This window comes from Hypanus sabinus, chromosome 5, assembly GCF_030144855.1.
Source record: "Hypanus sabinus isolate sHypSab1 chromosome 5, sHypSab1.hap1, whole genome shotgun sequence".
In the NCBI taxonomy this organism is placed as follows: Eukaryota; Metazoa; Chordata; class Chondrichthyes; order Myliobatiformes; family Dasyatidae; genus Hypanus; species Hypanus sabinus.
The window spans coordinates 34,033,101-34,059,140 of NC_082710.1; the positions used below are offsets into that span (position 1 = coordinate 34,033,101).

General features: G+C 39.8%; 1 protein-coding gene across 6 annotated transcripts in view; it reads right to left on the reverse strand.

The window, feature by feature from the left end:
• The window catches only part of LOC132394047 (putative leucine-rich repeat-containing protein DDB_G0290503), a 97,419-nt gene that overhangs the window by 36,206 nt on the left and 35,173 nt on the right, over positions 1–26,040 (reverse strand). For 5 of the 6 annotated variants that reach the window (XR_009512150.1, XR_009512151.1, XM_059969704.1 and 2 more), the window contains exons 2-5: positions 6,622–6,699; positions 2,217–2,302; positions 2,000–2,070; positions 743–826 (exon numbers count right to left, since the gene is read on the reverse strand). Coding sequence is in view for 4 of the 6 variants with exons in the window: in XM_059969704.1 (XP_059825687.1) it covers positions 743–826; positions 2,000–2,033 (118 nt within the window). In the remaining 2 variants the exon portion in view is untranslated. Of the gene's footprint in view, positions 1–742; positions 827–1,999; positions 2,071–2,216; positions 2,303–6,621; positions 6,700–17,364; positions 17,501–26,040 lie in introns of those variants that run through there. The other variant, XM_059969702.1, reaches the window with a different exon arrangement.

Here is a 26,040-nt window from a genome sequence, read left to right on the forward strand (position 1 = left end):
TAGTCATCCCACAATCTTACCTTTGCCTTTGGACAAGTACTATGAAGGTTCCCCAAATACTGTAAGCTATAAAAAAAAAACCTATTTCAAGCTTATTCAATGCTTCTTCAGCTTTCCCTTATGACCTTAAAGCTGTGCTCTTTAGTATTTGACATTTCCACCCTGATAAACAGACTCCGACTATCTATTCTATCTGTCTCTGATGATTTTGTATTCTTCTATCAAGTTGCCACTCAGCCTCTTCACTCCAGAAAAACCAATCCACTTTGTCCAACCTTTCCTAATACCTAATGTGCTGTATTCCAAGAAACATCCTGATAAAACTCTTTTACACCCTCTTCAAAACCTCCACATCATTCCTGTAAAACATCAACCATAACTGCTGCAAATGTGATCTAACCAACATTTCATGCAGCTATAATGTGACTTTCTGATGTTTCCACTCAACACTTCAAGCAATGAAAACAAGTATACCAGTTATTACTTCTCTGGCGGTGGATTACTTAGTGTATCAGTGTATCTGTGTTCTACTGCATTCAGGAAAGAGGTTCCAGGGGTGTGTGCTTTTTGTAATAGAGTTTGTGAGCTATTTCAACTTGGAATGCTCTTCAGCCACTTAAGCAAATTTTCATCTTGAATGCCAGAGTATCAGTCCCCTGTACAAGACCTTTATTTTCGCTAGTTCCGTTCAGATAACCATGGCGTAACTGCCCTTATCTCCAAACATGCCTACTACACTTACCCGATTGTGGGGGCTTGTCCCATACATTGCCTCCTCCTGCTGACTTTCTCACCTGCCAACCAGCAATCCTGTCTGATTGGCTGTCTGTCACATAGAAAGTATATCAGAAAATGATAAATAGGTAACCACAAATATGAAAATTTCTGCAGATGCAAAGCAACACACACAAAATGCTAGAGGAACTTAGCAGGCCAGGCAGCATCTGTGGAAAAGAGTATAGTCAATGTTTCAGACCAAGACCCTTCATCATGATAAATAGGTTCTGTCATTAATTCTGGAAAACTTTTCCATCCTTTTTTCAGATTAATATTTGGGCCTCAGAATACCGATATCTGCCATGTGCAAGTTCAATCGGTGTAGAGCAACCGTTAATAGAGTCCAATGAATACAAACTGCACAGGCAAACAGCAGAACAGAATAAAACAAGTCACTATCAAAATATTTCAACGAGCATCAGAAAAAGTTATATCAAAGTTCATGAGCAAGAATTTTAATCAGATTATATTTAGGGTATGCTTGCTGAGAAGTACCAGAAAAAAAATTATTGTGAAAAGCTGGAAGGTTAGGAAACAATATGAGGAGATGCTAGATATACTTCAGTGTTTTGGCTAAAAATTAGAATATTAAGAACTTACTTTATCTCCAGCCAAAGAAAGCAAATGGAATAGAAGACCTTAATGTTTTCAAGTAGACTGTGTGAGTTGGACAAGGTAACTTATTGAATGAAGTTGAATAGTAGGGTCAGGATATTTCTTTTATTGCAGAAAATGGCAAACATGTTGAATTAGTTTCCAAGACAAGTGGTAGAAGCAAGAACTATGAAAACATTTAAACCATTAGATACAACTATAGTCTGAGTGTAGAAGTGATCCAAATGAATGTGTTCAGATAGGTTGAATGAAACCTATGATGGGTTAAGGATATTTTTGATAAATTAAGCTTGCGTGTACACAGTTGCTTTTAACTCAGAAAATTTAATACAATGTTGTGGATGGAATAATTAAAGAATGCATTCAGATTTAATTTGCTCTTCAACAATATCACAGATGCTTCAAAGAGAAAAGCAATAAACACTGACTAACACAAGCTATACTTCTACATTAAAGTATGCAATATCTTGAACAATTGAAGTAAGGAAAAATCCAGATGAAATACTGAGAAAGATTTGCACATCATTTATCCATATTTTATACTTATGAAATTCTTTGCCAGTGTCTAAATATACTTTCTGTGCAATGAGTTTAATATTAATCTTACTGCCACTGGCACCCATTTTAGAAATGTTCTTCATTTTTTCCTCCTCTCTGACATAGCTTTTCTCACAGCTCCTGTGGAAAAGAGAAAATACATTAGCAGTTTTGCAGGTCTTTAACAATCAGGCTAATCGGTACAGTTCATCGTAATATCACTTGTATATTATTTTTAGGCCCACTTTTGAGCATGCTATCTTGCTTTATAAGCATTCTTCACTTACTTTGATCCTGATTTCTTCTCCCAGGTGATTTAAGGAAAGGGCTAAATAGGATTCCTCCTTGGTATACGCTAAAATAAAATGGAAATCTGTAAGACAAAATGATGTTAGTTTGGAGTAGGACAAGAGAACCATTCCATAGTACATTTTGAGAAAGTACAAGTCTGCAGCCAGTGGAGATTGGTGAAAATCATGTTTGTCTGGGCTGAAGGTAGGAAGAGATAATGGGGTGCAGCTGATACCACCAAGGGATGGAAAAGTACTAGCGGATGGGGCTTTGAAGGGTATAAAACAGGGCATTTTCTTAGTGCACAGGAGGAGTTTTGTCTTAGGCTAGGTCACGGGTGGTGCTAGTAGTAAGATAGGGAATAGTACATGAAGTCGGAGAGAGTTAGAGGGAGAAAACAAGCTGTGTAACAGATAGTTGGGTCTGTAGCTCCACTCCAACATTGCAGAGATCGGTGTGTTTAGGTTGGCAGACAGAGGAAGAAATGGGCGGGCAACATTGCAGAGTGGACCTGATAGAGCTTTGCTGCGACCCAGGCACTCACCCACTACTGTGAGAGATGGAGACAACTGGTGCAGCGCTCAGATGTATAGCAGCACCCCTACGACCCAGACGGGTTGCGGGATCCATAACGTAGTATTTTGATTTCTGTATTGCTGCTACTATAGATATCTGGTTTTCTTTCTGCATTGCATTCGTGCTAATTCTACTAAAGTGTTTTGTTGTGGTTTAATATACAGTACGTGAAGTGTTTCTTTTGCATGCAGATGCTGATGCCAATACCCTGAGCTGAATAACGAATTTCAAAATAAATTTATTGTTACAGGTGATTATGAGATTGCCACAGAGAATCGTGGCAGGAGAATCATTTACTTACCGTATAGTAATCTGTATTTAAGGCTGAGATAAATTACTGTTTAGTAAGGAAATCAAGGGATCAAGGGTAATGGTGAAAGGGTAGCAAAAAGGACTTAAGGAATATCAGATCAGCCACAATCCAACTAAACAGTGAACCAAGTTCAAGGGGAGAAATAGCCGACACCTTTTCCCACTTTCTATGTAAAGTCAACACATTGTAAACTGGATAAGTACTGGTGGACTCATTTGATAGCAAAATAGCTGGCAGCTGAAAATTATTCAACTAAAAATCTAACGGATCGATGCTTTTGTTGCTGTGTCTATCTTGTTCCATTATTTTGTGTTTTTACCATTTCACATTCATGGAGCTTGATTTTTATTTGTTTCTTTTTGAATCTTCTAATTCTTGTCAGTTTTCTATCAAGACATCTGCATTACTCAAAATTCATAGTGAAATTCCTTGGAACTGCTTTTGAATCTCATGCATTATTTGTCCAGAAATGTAGCAATAGTCTTTACTCATACTAATGAATGCTGCAGATTAATATTATTCCTTTCAGCCCTGTGCCCAAATAATTTGTGAATAGAAACAGCACCAAAGCAGAATGTGTAAAGCGTACACTGTTTATATTTGATAAAAATTTTAATTGAAATATTTAATTAAAGCTAATCAGCTCTTCATTTTGGACTTTGTTCCCCCTTAGTTTTTCATTTCGTTTTACCATATCTTCTATGTCGTTGCACAATTAACCCCTTTCTTTACTTGTTAAATGACTTCAAATACGTTAGAGTATTTCCAGTTAAACTTCCTTCTACTTACATTTTTCACCTTTCTATGCTGCTGCAGACTCAATGAACATCAAATGAGGATCCTCGCTGTTCTGAGCCTATTGCGAGCAATTATGCAGTATAAGCGTGGTGGACTAAGCTCCTATCTTTGCTTTTGTTGTTGTCTTTCATTATTAATCTACCTGGAAATAAGATAGCAGCAGCTAATGGAGCTTCAATTACTCTTTATGAAGTGACAAGTGACCTTTTGAGGTTCAAAAGGTCTCAGTCAACATAACTGCTTACCAATGTAGTATTTTGTGTATATTAATATATGCCATTGGTATTTCTTGTCATTGTTACACATTGTGGAATAAGTAAGTGTCATCTCAAGGAATCTTTTGGGGGACTTTGCCACAAATAATTCACTTTTATGGGATTCTGAAAGAGTTGGCATAGCAAATTGGATTTTCTTTGGTGGGCAATACAATACTTCATTTCCTATATAGAACTCTTTTCTTTTTTTTTCAACAGCTTTTGTGCCAGTTACTGATCAAAAAGGTATTTTACAGTTGGGGCTCCATTATTGCTCCAAAGTTTCCATATACTTTTACCTAAATATAACATGTTTTTGGACTTTAATTGCACATTACCCTCAAAATTCTTCTACATAGAAAAAACATACATCAAAAAAGCAGTACTGCATGAGAACACGTGCCTGTTTTGTGAAAATGTTAATTAATATTCATACACACACATGCATAATGCTAATTAATAATGCAAACCTTGGGCCTTCTACATGCATTTATGTACAGTGGTGCAGTGGTCCACTGGTTTGATCCTGACCTTGGATTAGGATTATGTGCAGTTTACACATTCTGCTGGGTCTGCCAAGGGTGTTTTCCTGGTGGTTCAGAGCACTCCCAATAATGTTCCCACTAATGTTCCCTCTAAGGTGTATGCTTGTGTGCATACACACATCTTTTGCTACTAACGCACAAAAGAATTTAAACTGCACACAAAAGGTTGTCACCCTCTACTTCATTGGCATGGTAGGTATATTTCACGATCGTACACAATCACATTTCTTTTTCCGGTTTCTGATGCAAACAGTGTGGACAATGTGGAGCTTGTGATGATTTGTCTGCAGATTTTAGAACTGGCTTATTTATACTGTTTTTAATGAAGACATTATTGATTCATTATATTGAATTCCAAACAAGCAAACGGTGTCAAGCGCAAAATAACTGCTAGTTCATTTAAAGTAGAATGGCTTAAAAAAACAGCAGAAACTGCTACACCAAAAGCGCATGAGGTCCAGAACATGCAGCTACAAGCAATATTTATGTACAATACAGAAACTGGTATTACCTGTGTGTATTGTTGTGATGTAAAAGTTGCCAGAGAATTTGCAAGTGGGAAGAAGTGGAGTAATATTTGGATACTTGAATTTTTAAAGTGTCATTTAACAAGCAAATCACATATGGACAGTATGCAAGAGTTCAAACAAGAAAATCCTCATTACCTGTTACAGGCCCGATATGTATGTTTTGTGAGAGTGCAGATGAATGAGAACAAAAACGATTAAACCCAGAGGAGATCAAAGTTCTTAACAACAATTTTTTGGAGCTGTTAATGTCAATACCTTTATATATAAAATTTAGTGCACACATGTTGCAAAAGAGAATTGTACAGCCACAAGATTTTTGAGCACTGGTCATTACAAATTAAAGGGAACAATGACTCCCATATCCCAAAAATCAACCTGGTGGGCTAATTGGCAAATGTAAGTTGCCCCTAGTGGCAGGAGAATTGTGAGGAAATTGACGGACATGTGAAAAGGAATAGTTTACAAAGAGCAAAAACGAACTGCTGGAGGAACTCAATGTGTGAAAGGAAATGGACAGTCAACATTTTGGATTGAGACTCTTCATTCACTCCAGATGAAGAGTTTCGAAACAAAACACCAAATGCCCATTTCCCACCACAGATCCACTGATCCGCTGGGTTGCTCCAGATTGCAGCATCTGCAATCCCTATTGTCTCAAAGTTGAAAGGAAAATGGGATTGATGGTGCTCAGAGATCTGGCATAGATTTAGTTGGCCAAACAGTCTTCTTCTATGTCATAAGGAATTATGAAATATGAAAACTCTGTTTATCTGAATATCCCTTTAGAACCTACTACTTCAACTAGTGAAATCCATTTACCTCCATGATCTTGTCTGACCTATTGACTTTCCTCAACACCCTTTGTTTTGCTCCAGATTTCAAGTGGCGCGGGGGTGCTTTTGGGCAGATTTATTTTTGTTGAATGCTAATTAACAATGACAACTGATTATCTAATGATCACTGAATGTAGAAGTGTATCACACAATCAGATGATTACCCTGCAAATATTCTAACAATCCTTCCAAAACTCACAAGATACAAATCGAATGTCTGATTATATCAGTTTAATTGCAACATAAAATGTTGCTCTACCTGATATAAATTCCTGTTCAATTATATTTTTTTAACTAATATTGTTGTTATATATTGTTATATGAATGATTTGAAAGTATGCCATGGCTTTCACAACTTCAGCAAATTCCAAAGTCTTTCATAGTTAAATTCAACCAATTATTGAAGTATGCACTGCAATAAATACAGGAACCAATTTGTGCAAGGGAAGCTCCTACAAATAACAGCGCTATAATGACTAAATACTTTATATTGTCATTACTGCTCTAGCAGCAAATATTGGACAACGCATTCATAGTAACACTTCAACAAACCTTTTTAATTGACGTGTTTCCATCTTTAGTCCCTTTCTTGCCTTCTTCAAAATGGAAACAAATATCATTTGAGTTTTACTGTCAACAACACAAAGAAGATCACATAGTTAGCTTCACACAATGAGAATAACATTGAGAATTCATTCTATCCCATACTGATTTTGTTTGATTAATATTCAACTTCTAATTCTCACTAGATCCTTAGTTCTTTGGTATTTATGGCTAGATTTGAGTATCCCTGTCTGTGGAGATAGGTGAATAGAAGTAAAGTAATTTTTTAATTCCTCTCTTATTTCCTTGTTCCTCACTACAGATTTTCCTTCTGTTGTCTGTAAGGGGCTTTTTTTTCCTTTTTGCATACCTAAAGAAAATCTTACAGTCCTTTTCTTGCCAATGTACTCAAATAATCATGTCATTTTTTATCAATTTTTTTGTCCTTCTTTCCTGAGTTCTGCCACGCTCCCATTCCCCAGGTTAATTGCATTTTGATGACTTGGTAAATATCTTCTCTGGATTTAAAGCTACTCTGCCTACAGCAGACTGTGACAAGATTCCAGAGTATTTCAACAATCAGATTTGCTTTCTTTCCTGGTCAAATTATGAAACTTTGAAGTCTCCTAGTATATAGGTAGGAAAAGGGAGGAAATCCTGAACACAGCCTTCAGAGAGTTAAGAAAGAAGCTGAGAAGCAGGACCTCAAAGGCAGTAATCTCAGGATTACTGTTGTGCCACGCAACAGTGAGTATAGGAATAGAGTGAGGCGGAGGATAAATATGTGCCTGAGGGATTGGAGAAGGGGGTAGGGATTCAGATTTCTGGATCATTGGGACCTCTTTTGGGGCAAGCATGACCTGTACAAAAAAGGCAGGTTACACTTGAATCCTAGGGGGACCAATATCCTGGCAGGGAGGTTTGCCAAAGCTATTGGGGAGAGTTTAAACTAGAATTGCTGGGGGGTGGGAACCAAACTGAAGAAACGGAGGAAGGGGTGGTTGGCTCACAAATAGAGAAAATTTGTAGGCAGTGTGAGAGGGAGAATAGGCAGGTGATAGAGAAGGGGTGCGCTCAGACCAATGGCTTGAGATGTATCTATTTTAATGCAAGAAGCATCATGAACAAAGCAGATGAGCTTAAAGCATGGATCAGTACTTGGAGCTACAATGTTGTGGCGATTACAGAGACTTGTATGGCTCAGGGGCAAGATTTGTTACTTCGAGTGCCAGGATTTAGATGTTGCAGAAAGGACAGGTAGGGAGGCAGAAGAGGAGGGGGCATGGCAATGTTGATCAGAGTTAGTGTCACGGCTGCAGAAAAGGAGGAAGACATGGAGGGATTGTCTACAAAGTCTCTGTGGGTTGAAGTTAGGAACAGGAAAGGGTCAATAACTCGGATGTTTTTTTATAGACCGCCTGATAGTAACAGGGACATTGAGGAGCAGATAGGGAGACAGATTCTGGAAAGGTGTAATAATAGCAGGGTCGTTGTGGTGGGAGATTTTAATTTCCCAAATATTGACTGACATCTTCCTAAAGCAAGGAGTTTAGATGGGGTGGAGTTTGTTAGGTGTGTTCAGGTAGGTTTCCTGACACAAGATGTAGATAAGCCTACAAGAGGAGAAGCTGTACTTGATCTGGTATTGGAAAATGAACCTGGTCAGGTGTCAGGTCTCTCAGTGGGGGAGCATTTTGGAGATTGTGATCCCAATTCTATCTCCTTTACCATAGTATTGGAGAGAAATAGGAACAGACAAGTTAGGAAAGCGTTTAATTGGAGTAAGGGGAAATGTGAAGCTATCAGACAGGAACTTGGAAGCATAAATTGGGAACAGATGATCTCAGGGAAATGTACAACAGAAATGTGGCAAACGTTGAGGGGATATTTTCGTGGTGTTCTGCATAGCTACGTTCCAATGAGACAGGGAAAAGATGGTAAGGGACAGGAATCGTGGTGTACAAAGGCTGTAATAAATCTAGTCAAGAAGAAAATAAAAGCTTACAAAAGGTTCAGAAAGCTAAGTAATGTTAGAGATCTAGAAGATTATAAGACTAAGAGGAAGGAGTTTAAGAAGGAAATTAGGAGAGCCAGAAGGGGCCATGAGAAGGCCTTGGTGGGCAGGATTAAGGAAAACCCCAAGGCATTCTACAAGAATATGAAGAGCAAGAGGATAAGACGTGAAAGAATAGGACCTATCAAGTATGACAGTGGGAAAGTGTGTATGGAACCGGAGGAAATAGCAGAGGTACTTAATGAATACTTTATCTCAGTATTCACTATGGAAAAGGATCTTGGTGATTGTAGTGATGACTTGCAGCAGATTGTAAAGCTTGAGCATATAGACATTAAGAAAGAGGATGTATTGGAGCTTTTGGAAAGCATCAAGTTGGATAAGTTGCCGGGACCGGACAAGATATACCACAGACTACTGTGGGGAGGCGAGGGAGGAGATTGCTGAGCTTTTGGCAATGATCTTTGCATCATCAATGGGGACGGGAGAGGTACCGGAGGATTGGAGCATTGCAGATGTTGTTCCCTTATTCAAGAAAGGGAGTAGAGATAGCGCAGGAGATTGTAGACCAGTGAGTCTTACTTCAGTGGTTGGTAAGCTGATGGAAAAGAACCTGAGAGGCAGGATGTATAAACATTTGGAGAAGCATAATCTGATCAGGAATAGTCAGCATGGCTTTATCAAAGACAGAATGTGCCTTACAAGCCTGATTGAAATTTTTGAGGATGTGACTAAACACATTGATGAAGGTAGAGCAGTAGATGTGGTGTATATGGATTTCAGCAAGGCATTTGATAAGGTACCCCATGAAGGGCTTATTGAGAAAGTAAGGAGGTATGGGATCCAAGGGATGTTGCTTTGTGGATCCAGAAGTGGCTTGTCCACAGAAGCCAAAGAGTGGTTGTAGATGGGTCATTTCCTGCATGGAGGTTGGTGACCAGTGTTGTGCCTCAGGGATCTGTTCTGGGACCCTTACTCTTCGTGATTTTTATAAATGACCTGGATGAGGAAGTGGAGGGATGGGTTAGTAAATTTGCTGATGACTCAAAGGTTAGGGGTGTTGTGGATAGTGTGGAGGGAGGTCTGTCAGAGGTTACAGCAGGATATTGATAGGATGCAAAACTGGGCTGAGAAGTGGCAGCTGGAGTTCAACCCAGCTCAGTGTGAGGTGGTTCATTTTGGTAGGTAAATATGATGGCAGAATATAGTATTAATGGTAAGACTCTTGATAGTATGGAGGATCAGAGGGATCTTGGGGTCCGAGTTCATAGGACACTCAAAGTAGCCCCACAGGTTGACTGGTGGTTAAAAAAAACATACAGTGCATTGAACTTTATCAACTGTGGGATTGAGTTTAAGAGCTGAGAGGTAATGTTACATCTTTATTGGACCCTGGTCAGACCCCACTTGGAGTACTGTGCTCAGTTCTGGTCACCTCACCACAGGAAAGATGTGGAAACTATTGAAATGTTTCAGAGGAGATTTACAAGCATGTTGCCTGGATTGGGGAGCATGCCTTATGCGAACAGGTTGAATGAACTTGGCCTTTTCTCCTTGGAGCGACAGAAGATGAGAGGTGACCTGATAGTGGTGTATAAAATGATGAGAGGCATTGATCGTGTGGATAGTCAGAGGCTTTATCCAAGGGCTGAAATGGCTAACACAAGAGGGCACAGTTTTAAGGTGCTTGGAAGTAGGTACAGAGGAGATGTCAGGGACAAATTATCTTGCGCAGAGGGTGATGGGTGTGTGGAATGGGCTGCTGGCGACAGTGGTGGAGTCGGGTACAATAGGGTCTTTTAAGAGACTCCTGGATAGATACGTGAAGCTTAGAAAAACAGAGGGCTATGGTTAACCTCATAATTTCTAAAATAAGTACATGTTCGGCACAGCATTGTGGGCCGAAGGGCCTGTATTGTGCTGTAGGTTTTCTAGGCTTCATTTCTCAAGTGACAGTGATGAGTTTGTGGATTCACGCCAAAAGTTTTTCATGGTAACTGTGGGCTGTTGCAATATCATTTGCTCTTAAGGCCTTATTGTTACTTAGATAGAATATGGCCTCTTTAACCCAAGATCGTGATCTTATCAAGAATAGACAGGCCATCAAAAAAAGTGAATCCAATCAAAATGAATCCATAATTTAAGAGGGATACAGTATCAGAGAGTGCACCACTGAGTGCACATCATGCAAATGAAGATGCATGAAATGTGGACTATTAGTTGAGGGCTGGAATAGGTAATGTTGGCTGTCACTATGAGTTATAGAAATAGTGAAAATGTTTTGGGCCTAGAAAACAAACCTTAAATTCACAACAGGGAAATCATTGTGCCTTATGCGTTTTGGTGGGGGTGAAAACATATATACAATGTATATATGCACGTACACTTGCTGTTTTTGTGGAAGGAATCTAATCTCCCATTGATAACATGAGATAAGGAGATAAGGAAGTGCTATATTATCTCCGTCATTGACAACAGTCATAGTACAGAGTGAAAAAAATTAAAAAGACAATGTAAGTATTTACCTCATAATTAGAATATTTACTTAATGCAATTTAAATAATGCATTAATAATTAACATTGTAAATTAGAATACTGCTACCTACAGAACTGGATGATTCAAAGTATTTCACTGATAATTATAGGCACATGTGCTTGCTGCTAGAAGTGTATCATGTATTTCCACAGATTACTTACACACTATGTTTAATTTAGATACCTGATTAAGTTCCTTCAAAATGGTTTGGTGTATTACCTGTAGAGACTTGCCTTAGGCATTCATTGCTAAGGACAACAATGTAATCTCATTGATCAGACAATGGCTTGGTGGGTAATATACCAAGTTAATGGTAAATATAATGCTGACAATGAAATTGTTGACTTGGCCAAAAGACCTAACCACCTTATTCCTGTCAAACACTGAATTCCTTAGATTATTCTTCTTAGAACTTGTTAAAGTTTTACCTGTTTGTGCTGTGACTAAAGGGAAGTCCTTTTCATGATGTACCTTCATTCTGTCTCAAACATTTACTTCTTTCCCTGGGGAAAGGATCTCTTCCAATTCACTTACAGTTGTTGATTCCATTGCCTAGAACATTTGCACATCAACCAATCTACTCACATACATCTTTATTTCCTCCTTTAATACCGAGCATCCATTAAAGTTGCCACCCTCTCATGAGGAAGGCCTTCCATCTGCATTTTGATCATGCATGGGAGATTTAACTTGGACATATGACCAGTTGATCATCATTCAGAACAAGCTCCATCACAAGAGATATAATCAAGTCCTGCTCTCTCAGTTCAATGTTTCGGGATCATCCTTGCCTCTATCACCCCCAGCCCTTCTCTGAGCTCAGCTTACCTTCAGCTCACTCAGATCTACTTACAATTAAACTGCTGATCACCCAACATCCTTTTTTCCGTCCTCTATATTCGCTGAGATTAGTAAAAGCTCCATCTCCTCTTTTTAATTTTCTATAATCAAGTATACATTCTGAAAGGATGACAATCATTGTGAGCAGTCACTTTTTTGGCTGGTTTAAAAAGAGCTTGGGGGCTTTTGGGACCTTTTGCTGCTCTGCAATCATCACTAGCAGTTGTTCCTTTGACTGGGGAGGCATGAGGTTTAAAAGAAGCTTGGGGCCTATCAGAACCTTTCAGCAGGCTGCAGTCATCACGACAGTCACTTACTTGGCAGAGGTGGTGTGAGTTTAAAAGAAGCTTGGGGCCTTTCGGAACTTTCCAGTGGACTGCAATCATAACAATTTATTAGTCACTCAGTAAAAGATCAAACAAAGAAGTGAAATGTAAGCAAAGCAGCCATTGCGTGAGTGGGCCAAGTGTTAGAATGCTCAGGCTTTAGCTCAACATGCTCGAGTGAGAACAGGTGGAGGCTCTAAGTAAGGTTGTAGTAAGCTTTTTTTCTCTTTCTTTATCTGTTAGTACAAACTTTGTATATAGTTAGAGTGGTGAGAATGCGTCCAGAGTTTGTGGTAGGTTCTTTGTGTAAGAAATGTGAAAATTCTGGAAGACTTCCAGTCTTCATGGTAAATACATCTGCACAATGTGCATTGGGCTGCAGCCCGTCAGAGGCTGTCAAGGAACTGTAACTGCACTTTGATGACCTTTGGATCATATGGGAGAATGAAGAGGTGATAGATAGGATCTCCAGGGAGGTATTCACCCTTAAATTGCAGGAGGCAGGACTGGGTGACTGACATTGAGTCAGTATGACTGAGAAGGGAGTCTGAGTCAGGAGATTGCTGAGCCTCTGGCGATGATCTTTGCATCTTCAATGGGGATGGGAGAGGTTACGGAGGATTGGAGGGTTGTGGATGTTGTTCCTTTATTCAAGAAAGGGAGTAGAGATAGCCCAGGAAATTATAGACCAGTGAGTCTTACCTCAGTGGTTGGTAAGTTGATGGAGAAGATCCTGAGAGGCAGGATTTATAAACATTTGGAGAGGTGAAAAATGTTTAGGAATAGTCAGCATGGCTTTGTCAAAGGCAGGTCATGCCTTACGAGCCTGATTGAATTTTTTGAGGATGTTCCTTCATTGATGAAGGAAGAGCAGTATATGTAGTGTATATGGATTTCAGCAAGGCATTTGATAAAGTACCCCATGCAAGGCTTGTTGAGAAAGTAAGGAGGCATGGGATCCAAGGAGACATTGCTTTGTGGATCCAGGAATCACTTGCCCACAGAAGGCAAAGAGTGTTTGTAGACGGGTCATATTTTGCATGGAGGTCGGTCACCAGTGGAGTGTCTCAGGGATCTGTTCTAGGACCCTTACTCTTTGTGATTTTTATAAATGACCTGGATGAGGAAGTGGAGGGATGGGTTAGTAAATTTGCTGATGACACAAAGGTTGGAGGTGTTGTGGATAGTGTAGAGGGCTGTCAGAGTTTACAACGGGACATTGATAGGATACAAAACTGGACTGAGAAATGGCAGATAGAATTCAACCCTGAAATGTGAAGTGGTTCATTTTGGTAGGTCAAATATGATGGCAGAATCTAGTATTAATGGTAAGACTCTTGGCAGAGTGGAGGATCAGTGGGATCTTGGGGTCCGAGTCCATAGGATACTCAAAGCAGCTGCACAGGTTGACTCTGTTGTTAAGAAGGTGTATGATGTATTGGCCTTCATCAATCGTGGGATTGAGTTTAAGAGCCGAGAGGTAATGTTGCAGCTATATAGGACCCTGGTCAGACCCCACTGGGAGTACTGTGCTCATTTCTGGTCACCTCACTACAGGAAGGATGTGGAAGCCATAGAAAGGGTGCAGAGCAGATTTACAAGGATGTTGTCTGGATTGGGGAGCATGACTTAAGAGAATAGGTTGAGTGAACTCATCCTTTTCTCCTTGGAGTGAAGGAGGATGAGAGGTGACCTGATAGAGGTGTATAAGCTGATGAAAGGCATTGATTGTGTGGCTTTTTCTCAGGGCTGAAATGGTTGCCACAAGAGGACACGGGTTAAGGTGCTGGGGAGCAGGTACAGAGGAGATGTCAGGGGTAAGCTTTGTACTCAGAGAGTGGTGAGTCCATGGAATGGGCTGCTGGCAACAGTGGTGGAGGTTTTTAAGAGGGTCTTAAAATAGGATCTAGATGATAGGGTCTTTTAAGAGGCTTTTAGATAGGTACATGGAACTTAGTAAAACAGAGAGCTATAGGTAAGCCTAGTAATTTCTAAGGTAGGGACATGTTCAGCACAGCTTTGTGGGCCGAAGGGCCTGTATTGTGCTGTAGGTTTTCTATGTTTCTATGAAAGGGGGTGGAGGAGTGCAGAGGTATAGGGGCTTCCATTGTTAGAGGATGTGAAGGAACGTGGATAGTATCTTGCCTCCCAGGTGCCAGGGTCAGGGATGTTTCAGATCAGGTCCACAGCACGGGGGGTGGAAACCAGTGCACCAGTACAGATTGTGGAGTGGTTGTGGAGAAGGATGTTGTTAAGCCTATACACAAAGTTAGGAGTCAAAAGATTGAGAATGGTGGGACTAATGTTCTGAGATGCATATATTTCAATGCAAGGAGTATTGTAGGAAAGGTTTTGAGATCAGGGCACGGATTAGCATGTGGAATTATGAATCTGTAGCCCATAGTGAAACCTGGTTGCAGGAGGGGCAGGACTGGTAGCTCAGTGTTATGGGGTTCTGTTGGTTTAGACATGATAGAGTAGGAGGGATTAGAGGGGAAGGGATAGCATTGTAGTTGGGGACAATGCCACAGCAGTGCTTAATCAGGATAGACTGGAGAGCTTATCTAGTGGGTTATTATGGGTTAAGCTGAGGAATAAGAAAAGTATGACTGCATTATTGAGATTATAATACACACCACCCAATGTATGTGAGATTTAGAAGAGCAAATTTGTAGAGAGCTCGCAGACTGTTGCAAAAAAATATAAATTTGTTATAGTAGGTGATATTAACTTTCCGCATATTGACTGGGACTCCCATACAGTAAAAGGGTTACTTGGGATAGAGTCTGTCAAATGTGTTCAGGAAAGTTTCCTTAATCAGTATCTAGAAGTCCCAATGACAGAGTGTGTGATACCTCATCTGCTATTTGGGAGTAAAACAGGGCAGGTGACAGAAGTTTGCATAGGGGAACACGTGGCATCCAGTGACCATAATGCCACCAGTTTCAAAGTGAATATGCAAAAAGATAGGTCAGGTTCGCGGGTTGAGTTTCTAAAGTGGAGGAAGGCCAACTTTGATAGCATCAGAAAGGATCTGGCAAGTGTGGACTGGGACAGGTTGTTTTCTAGTATAGGTATAATCGGTAAGTGGGAAGCCTGCAAAAGTGAAATTTTGTGAGTATGGAGATTGTATGTTTCTGTCAGAATGATAGACAAGGATAACAGGTTTAGGGTACCTTAGTTTTTGAGAGATATTGAGGCCCTGGTGAAAGAGTGCAAAGCTATCATCAGCTCTTATGTGGTGTCAGTGTTTCCTTGCTACCACTCTGAGTTAATTCTTGTTTGTTATAAGACATAGGGGAAAGGTGCACAACAGTAACATCATTCCAAAAAGCAACCTGAGGTTTCACAAACAGGCTGATGACACACAGCTCTAACTCATCTCCCACTCCCCCAACTGCTCCTTTGAATATTGCCAGATGAAGACGTAGTAGTAAAAGGGGCAGAAATTTTGTCCATCTAAATATTTGGAACACCATAGTGTACATATGCCATTATTTGCTGCTAAAACTGTCCTCCTTTTCAACTGATTTTCATGGGAGCTTATTGAGTCGAATCAACCCAATCACAACTTTGATGCTTTGTTAAGATCATTAACCCACTTCCATATTTGGTGTGTCATTTAGTACTGCACTTGCTTCAGCTTATCAAATACTAAAACTTCCAATTATGCTTTTGTCATCCCTGAACCTATGAATTCCAATGTATTCCTGGTTGCTTTCTATCATTATATCCTTCACATAATTACTCATCTAAAATGTTGCTGTCCTTCCCTGACTTGGACCAAGTCCTGTTCACCTATCACATTCAACCATCACTAACTCACACAAACTCAAAGTTAAGTGAAGACTCGATATTAAAATTGCTATTAATGCAGAAAATGCTGAAAATATTCAGCAGGTCAAACGGCATACAGACTTACTTTTCAGGTCAATAGTTTTTAATCAGAACCGGGAAAAATTAGAAATTAAACAAGTTTTATGTTTCAGAAAAATTGAGAAAGAATGGAGGAAGTGAAATGGGAGATCTGTGACAGAGATATTGGTGATGGTGGTGACTAAAAGGAAGTTGTAATAGTCAGGGATTAAGGAAAAGGTACAGATAAAGGAGGTGTAAATAGGAGGAGATGAATAAATCTTAAGTACTAGAAGAGAAGATCAAGAAAAAAGTCAGAATACTAGTTTAAAGGCTATCTGAAATGATTGCAATCATTGTTGAATCGGTAAGGATGTAGTCAGAAAAGGTATAGTTCATATTTTGAGCTTTGTTGCAACAGTTGGAGTTCATCAACAGAAGGGTCAGAGTGAGAATGGGATGATGAATTGAAGTGACAGAGTATAGGAAAACCTGAACTGCTTCCAATACATATTCCCCTTAAGGAGACTGATACGAAACACAATACTACAGATGTGATATCATGTTCCCAATATACAACTGAAACGTTAGCTCTTCTACTGTAATTCTCCTAATGTTTTCCCAGCTTTCCTAACTTTTCTCTACATGATCTTTTTTTAAAATCATGTCGGAGTACACTCAGAATCTCTGCATCGTACAGCCCTGCAATCTCTCACCAGTTAGATAATAGGATTATTCTTACTTTTCCCATTAGTGTGAACAATTTTACATTTTCGCACTCTATTAACCATTTATCAGATCCTTCCCAACTCACTGAACTGAAAAAAAATGTTGTTAATCTTCATATCATTCTCATAATATCCTCTCCTACCTATCTTTATCACGAGCAAATTTTGCAACCATACCATTCATTATACACTAACATGGAAAAAGTTGGAAGCTGAGCTTCATCCGTTAGATAGTTTTAGTATTTTTCAAGCTTGTTGAGTTCACATGTCTACAAACACAACCCTTACATAACTCAATCAATATAGTCCTTGTCAAAGAAAATCGTAGAGTAAAAGCCCCCAGAAGCACTTTCGCCTCTTCCAGTTCTGAGGAGAAAAAATAGGTACATTCCCTCCCCCTTTTTCCCTCTGCCCGATCCATACATATCTAATTCAATATAATTAAAGAAAAACCTTCAAATATGTTGAAAATCACTTTCTTCTGGAAGAACACTTGACTAATGTGTGGAGCAGTACAGCACCAGTGGGTGACATGGTAGTATATCGCTTTACAGTACCAGCCACCCAGGATTAATTCTAACCACTGTCGCCCTGTGATTCTGTACAGGTTTGTAGGTTAATTGGTCACTTGGATACAATTGGTGAGAGTAGTCTTGTCGGGCAGGAAAGGGCCTGTTACCATGGGTATCTGGAAAAAACAAAACTTGTGCTGTCTAATGATCTGCACAGCACTTACAGGCAGAATGTCCAGATGACTCATCATCAGCCCTTGGCTCTGTATTCCTTTCTGAGCCATCAGATCTGGCACCAGAAAACAAAGGAGAGTGTCTGTGTTTCCATGGTATTTCCCTGCTTCTTCGTAATTTTCCTTTCACCGCCAGTACAATTCTATTGACTGCTATTTCTGTGCTGTTGCTTGTATCCTCGATAGTGAAAACAGATACAAAATATGTTTAATTCATTTGCCATCTTCATATTTTCCTTTACTTATTTGCCATACTCACTTTATTGCACAAGTGCTCATTTTGTTCACTGATTCCTGTTTTAAATATCTTTCATAACTGTCAGTATCTAGGGCTACTCCACTACTGTTCCAGCCCCCCTGTACCCTTATACACTTTGTAGCTGCATTATTAGGTACAGTAACTACTTTGTAGTAAAGTGGTCACTGAGTGTATGTTCATGGTCTTCTGCTGCTGTAGCCTATCCACTTCATGGTTTGACGTGTTGTGCATTCAGAGATGCTCTTCTCCACACCACTGTTGTAATGCAAGGTTATTTAATGTAACTATGGCCTTCCTGTCAGCTTGAACCTGTCTGGCCATTCTCATTAATGAGGCATTTTCGCCCACAGAACTGCTACTGTCTGGATGTTTTATGTTTCTTGCTCCATTCTCTGTAAACTCTAGAGACGACTGTGCAAGAAAACCCCAGGAGATTAGCAGTTTCTGAGATATTCAAACCAACCTGTATGGCACCAACAATCATTCCACCATCAGTCATTTAGATCACATTTCTTTCCCATTTTGATGTTTGATCTGAACAACAACTGAACCTCTTGGCCAAGTCTGCAATGAATTATTGCCACGTGGTTAGCTGTTTAGATTTTGCATTAACAAGCAGGTGTACGTGTGTACCTAATAAAGTGGACACTTAGTGTATATCAGCTTTCTCAGGGTTTGGAAACACCAGCTGACTGTGAGTAAGATGAGCAGCAACATTGTCAGAGGCTTGGGTAAACTGCGAGTGTTGCCAGGAGACCGAAAACAGAAAGGATAGAGATGAATTAAATAGAAAATAAAACAAAATCGTGTGACTATAGAGTACAACAAAAGTCCCTGTGAAACACAAATAACTGCTGCCAGGATGACAATGAAGCAGATCTATAACATCACAACAAATTATTATCATTAATTTAATTTTTAAACCTGATATAAAAATGAAAGTAAAATCTGCTTCGCTAAAAAAATCCTGCATTCATTGATTTGATAATTTGATCATTGATAAGGTTTAAATATGTTTTTCTATTCTTATCAAATACAACCCTACTTGTTCAATTTAGAACTTAAGTTCCAATTAATAAATAAGTATCTCTGTTCCCTGATGTTCTACTCTTAGAGCATTTGGCTACACTCCAGTCCTAACAAGAGCTTCAAAAGAATAAGCTATTCTTTGTAGGAATTCATCCATTAATAAATTACGATTACCCTGGAATGTGTATCAACTTAAATAAAGCTCAGTTATACTCAGTGACAACTTTATTAGTTTCCTCCTGTACCTAATAAACTGGCCATTCAGTGAATGTTCATGGTATTCTGCTGCTGTAGCCCATCCTCTTCAAAGTCCACTGTATTGTGCATTCAGAGGTGCTCTTCTGCACACCACTATTGCAACACATGGTTATTTACTTTACTGTCGCCTTCCTGTCAGATTAAACCAGTTTGGCCAGTCTCCTCTGACCTCTCTCATTAACAAGGGATTTTCACTGACAGAACTGCCTCTCCTGGATGTTTTTTGTGTTTTTTTTTTGCACCATTCTCTGTAAGCTTTTGAGACTGTACAAAGCAAAACCCAACATCATATGTGGCAGTGATGCTTCACTCCCAGACAAGCTCAACAACTGTCATGCTGACCTTGAAAGAGAGAATACAGCTATGAAGATACCTGCAGCACCCGGTGACCCCGTGATCTCTATCCTGAAGACCAACATCAGGCTGTCTTTCAAGACAGTGAACCCTTGCAAGACAACAGGCCCCAATGGAGTACCTGATACAGTTCTGAAAACCTGTGCCAACCAAAAGGCAGGGATGTTCAAAGACGTTTTCAATCTCTCATTGCTACAGATGGAAGTTCTCACCTGCTTCAAATTATACCAGTGCCCAAGAAGATCAGTGTGGGCTGCCTTAACGATTATCGTCCAGTAGCACTCACATCTACAGTGATGAAGTTCTTTGAGAGGTTGGTTATGGCTAGAACCAATTCAGCAAGGATCTGGACCCACTGCAGTGTGCCTATCACCACAACAGGTCTATGGCAGATGTGATCTTACTGGCTTTCCACATGGCCTTGTTCACCTGAATAATACAGTTAACTATGTGAGGATGCTGTTTACTGACTATAGCTCAGTATTTAACACATTCATTCTTCCAATCCTGATCTAAAACCTTCAGAACCTGGGTCCCCGTATCTCTGCAACTGGATCCTCGACTTCTTAACTGGAGGACTACCATCTGTGCGGATTGGAAATAACATCTCCACCTCACTGATGATTAACACTAGCGCAGATCAGGGATGTGTGCTTAGCCCACTGCTCTACTCCCTCTATACCCTTCATTGTGTGGCTAGGCATAGTTCAGTACCACCTATAAATTTTCTGATGATACAACCGTTGTTGGCAGAATCTCAGATGGTAATGAGAGGACGCACAGGAGCAAGATATACCAGCCAGTTGAGCACTGTCGTAGCAACAACTTTGGACTCAACATCAGTAAGACCAAAGAACTGAGTGTGAACTTCAGAAAGGGTAAGTTGAGAGAGCACACACCAGTCCTCATAGAGGGATCAAAAGTGAAGAGAGTGAGCAATTTCAAGTTCCTGGGTGTCAATATCTCTGAGGACCTAACCTGGACCCAACATATCGAAGCAGCTATAAAGAAGGCAAGACAGTGCCTATGTTTCATTTGAGTTTGAGGAGATTTGGTTTGTCACCAACGACATTCGCAAATTTCTACATATGTAGTGTGGAGAGCATTGTAACTGCTCATCGTCTAATATGGATGGGGGAGGGGAGTTACTGCACAGGATTGAAGTAAGTTGCAGAAAACTTGTAAAATTAGTCAGCTCCATCATGGGTACTAGCCTTCATAATAGCCAAGACATCTTCAAGGAGCAGTGTCTCAGAAAGATGGCATCCATTATTAAGGATCCGCACCACCCAGGACATGTCCTCTTCTCATTGTTACTGTCAGGGAGGAGATACAGAAGCCTGAAGGCAGACACACTCAGTGATTCAGGAACAGCTTCTTCCCCTCTGCCATACAATTCCTAAACGGATATTGAGCCCATGAACACTACTTCACTACTTTATTATTTCTTATTTTTTGCATTATTTATTTAACTTAACCAAGTTAATTTTATATATATATATAGGCCTCCGTTAGTCTCGATAGACCATGGATGTGCACCTTGTAAAGTTTCCAGAGCGCAACCCTGGGCAAGGTTTTTTTTTATGTAAGACCAGCAGTTGGCCAAGCTGCAAGTCTCCCCTCTCCATGCCACCAATGTACATACACATCATTACTTACAGTAATTCACAATTTTTTTCCTCTTTATTATGTATTGCACTGCACTGCTGCTGCAAAGTTAACAAATTTCATGACATTTCCTGGTGATATTAAACCTAATTGTGATTCTGATTCTATTGTGTATGGAAGTCCCAAGGGATCAGCAATCTCTGAGATACTCAAGCCACCCCATCAAGCACCAACAATCATTGCATGTTCAAAGCCACTTAGATCGCATTTCTTCCCCATTCTGATGTTCGGTCTGAACTGTAACTGAACCTCTTGGCCATGTCTGCATGCTTGTACTGAATATATTGAGTTGCTGCCACATGATTAGCTGATTAGATATTTGCATTAACTAACATATGTACAGTTGTACCTAATAAGGTGGCCACTGAATGTATATCCTGGCATGATTTTTTTAAAATTTTCAAACATAGATTATTTTCACCTTGGCTACGAACAGCATGCCTTTAATTCTGACGTAGGGCATCAATATTCAGAAACGATGTCTGTTATAGAATTTTCATGCTGAGGAAGGAGATGTTGTTGCACCTCCGGGTGATGTAAAATTTTAGTTTTGTGCAGTTTTTAGTAAGTTTTCCAAACTGCAAGTTATCTTGCCTCTCTACCAGGCTGGGAATGCTGCACAAGAAAACACATGAATAGGTGGCCTCACATTGGTTGCTGTAGAAGTTGCAGGAATGAACTTAAAATGTGGATGTAGGACCGTACATAACCAGTAGACTGTCCTGGTCTTCCTCAGGAGGCTAAAGAAATTTAGCTTTTCACTGTCAACCCTTAGAAATTTTATTGGTGCACCACAGAAAGCATACTATCTGGTGCAAAATCTGGTACTATCTGGTACATGGAGCTTGGAAAAATAGAGAGCTATGGGTAACCCTAGGTAATTTCTGAAATAAATACATGTTTGGCACAGCATTATGGGCCAAAGGGCCTGTATTGTGCTGTGGTTTTTCTATGTTTCTAGAACAGTTTGCTATGGCATTTGCAAATGGTCACAAGAAACTGCAGAAAATAGTGGACTCAGCCCTGCACATCACGGAAAACAGCCTTCGCTTTATGGGCTCTTGTCTATACTTCTTCCTGCATCAGTAAAACAGCAGCAGAGTCAGAGGTCCCACCCAACTTGGCACATTCTCTCTTCTCCCCACTTCCATTGGACAGAAGATACAAAAATATGAAACTACATACTACCAAGCTCAGGCTTTTACTCTGCTGTTATGTTTAGTTATTAGACATATTGACCTCATAATCTACCTTGAAATGATCTTGCACCTTACTGTTTACATGTACTGCACCGTTTTTTCTGTAGCTGTTACACTTGATTCTGCATTCTACCTCAATGCACTGTATAATGATCTGATCTGCACAAACAGTATGTTAGACAAGCTCAGTACATGTGACAATAATAAACCAGTTCCAATTCCGGAAAGAAACTGGTTTAGGAAAGGGATAGCAATTGAGATTACAGATATCAGATCAAAGAGTGAGAAATGGCTTGGTGAGAGGTTGGAGGGTGTCATGGAAATTGCAGGCAGCGCAAGAGGAATATAGGGGAGTAGATAGTAAGTAATGTGAGTGAATGATCGCAAGGAAGTTGACAGTGATAGGGGAGATTTGGTGATTGTATAGTTATGGGTGAGTTTGAGGTCTATGATTGCTTTGATAGATACTGTTCATGAGTGGGTGAAATAGGTGAGAGCGTGAAATAAGAGGGGGTGTTTCACAGGTAGTTTGATGGACCTGTTCCTCCTGGCCCACAACCTGGATTGTAAAGAACTGTTTCTTAACAGGTTTTCCTCAGGCTTTCCTAGGGGTTTGAAAATCCAACTAGATGTAGTTAAAGGAGGAACTTGTTGAAATGGACTGGGCATCCCTCTTAAAAGAATTTAACATTGATCTAGCTCCTAAGAATGAATTGACTTTCCCTTCTCCAGCCACTTAGACTTCAGGAAGTCACATTCTAGATGGGCTGGTTTCCTCTTTCAGGATATTAGTATTTTTATCTTCTTACCTAAAAGAAATTGGCCCAGCTTTGATCACTACAATCACTAACAAAAAGCAATCTTCAAAATATATTTCCAGAGGAATTTGTGTGGAATTAAAAACATGGGTGAGATAGCTAAGGAATTTTTTTCTTCGACAAAATAATACTTTATTGTAAGACCTAATTGGTGTGTTTCTTTTAAACAAACTGTTCCTCTGACCCCGTTCTTCAGAATTAGATATATTATAATAAGCAGTTCTGAGGTTTATCTGTACTTTTACACAATTCCTGTCTGCTTTAGAATTATTTATATTTTCCCAAATTATTATCTGAACCTTGGGACCACCAAGTATATAAAAAAGAATTGTACTGAGGACATATCCTCTCCTTGCCTGTCTACAATTCTGCCTGCCTCATTAAAATAACCAACATTATCAAAGAGTTCCCCTCCCCTATCCTGCAAATTCTGTCCTCTCCCTCCTCCCATCAGGCAGAAGATACAAAAGCCTGAAAGCACAAGCCGTCAGGTTCAGGACAGCTTCTCTCTCACAGTTCTAAGACTATTGAATGGAGAAAATTGAAAGACTATGGAAAATGAACAGGGTATATACATTCACGAAATCTGCAGATGCTGGAAATTCAAGCAACACACACAAAATGCTGGTGGAACACAGCAGGCCAGGCAGCATCTATAGGGAGAAGCACTGTCGACGTTTCGGGCCGAGACCCTTCGTCAGGACATTGTCCTGATAGCAATATCTACAACTGGTGTCATCTCAAAGTCGTTACTCAATAGCATTAAACAATTAGGGCTGTACATCTTCAGAAAGCTACAATACTAAACATCACAAGAATAGTCTGAAAGTTTCTTAGCAACTGAGAAATAAGCATGCTTGGCTATGCCAATACTTCAGGTTTTACCAGCCTGAGCTGAGAAAGCATTTAAAAAATAATAATGAAGAGACCTCATCCCGGAAGAAGAAGAGGTCCTTGTGGCAATACAGGACCAGGTGGTTAGCACAAAAACAGTCAAAAATACATAATAAAAGACCAACTTTGTCAAAGCAATAAATGCAGAAAATGCCAAGAGAAACCAGACACAACCCAGCCCATTACAGGATCCTACAGCAGTTTAGTTCAATTTGATTGCTTACTCGGGCACAATGAAATGGCAAACATCATTCACCAAAATCTTACTTTAAAATGCAAGTTCATAAGAAACCATACCTCACTATCAACACAAGCCCAATCTAGTCTTAGAGTCAGATTCCCACAAATTATATTATGATCCATCCGTTATTACAGATAGAACAATCCATAACAGCCAGCCAGATGTAATAATACAGGATAAACAAACAGGAGCTTTTTACTTAATAGATATTGTCATTCCAAACACACTTAACATACATAAGGCTATAAGATACAGGAACAGAATTAGGCCTTTTCAGTGTCATTTCATCATGGCTGACCCATTTTGCTCTCAGCCCCAATCTCCTGCCTTCTTCCCCTACCTCTTCATATCTTGACTAAACAAGAATTTATCAATCTCTGCCTTAAGACTTGGCCTCCACAGCCATCTGTGGCAATGCATTCCACAGATTCCCCACTCTCTGGCTAAAGAAGAATCACCATTCTAAAAGGACACCCCTCTATTCTAAACTCCCTCACCACAGGAAACATCGTCTCCACTCCACTCTTTTGAGGCCCTTCAACATTCAATAGGTTCAATGAGGGAACCTTTCATTCTCTTGAATTCCAGTGAGTAGAGGCCCAGAGCCATCAACCGTTCTGCATATGACAAGAGTTTCAATCCTGGAATGATTTTCATGAACCTCTTTTGAACCCTCTCCAAAATCCTTTCTTAGATACGGGGTCTAAAACTGCTAACAATACTCCAAGTGAGGCATCACCAGTGCTTTATAAAGCTTCAACATTACATCCTTGCATTCATATTATAATCCTCTTGAAATGAATGCTAACATTGTATTTGCCTTCCTCAGCATTTGCAAATTAACCTTTAAGAGCATCATGCACTAGGATTCCCAAGTCCCTTTACACCTCAAATTCTGAATTTTCCCTCCATTTAGAAAATGGTCTACACTTTTATTTCTTCTACCAAAGCGCATGGCCATACATTACCCAACATTATATCCCATCTGCTACTTCTTTGCCTGTTCTCCTAATCTAAGCCCTTCTGTTGCCTCTTGATTACCTTTGAACTGCCTACCCTCAATTTAACTTTGTATTGTCTGCAATTATTTCCACAAAGCCATCAATTCCATCCTCCAAATCATTGACATATAACGTAAAAAAAGCAGTCCCAACACAAACTCCTGTGGAACACCACTTGTCATCGGTAGCCAACCAGAAAAGGCTCTCTTTATTCCCACTCTTAGACCCTTGCCAATTAGCCAATGCTCTATCCATGTGAGTATCTTTCCTGTAGAACTGTGGGCTCATAACTTGTTAAGCTTATTCATGTGTGGCACTTTGTCAAAGGCCCCCTGAAAATCCAAGTACACAACATTGACCAATTTGCTTTTGTCTATTCTGCTCCTTATTTCTTCAAAGAATTCCGAAAGATTGGTCAGGCTAGATTTTTCCTTCAGGAAACCATGCTGACTATGGCCTATTTTATTTTATGCCTCCAAGCACCTCGAAACCACATTCTTACAATTGACTCCAACACTTTTCCAACCATTGATTTCAGACTAATCGGCCTGTAATTTCCTTTCTTCTACCTCTCTACCTTCTTGAAGAGTGGAGTGACATTTGCAATTTTCCATACCAGAAGCAATTGATTCTCGAAAGATCATTACAAATGTCTCCATACAG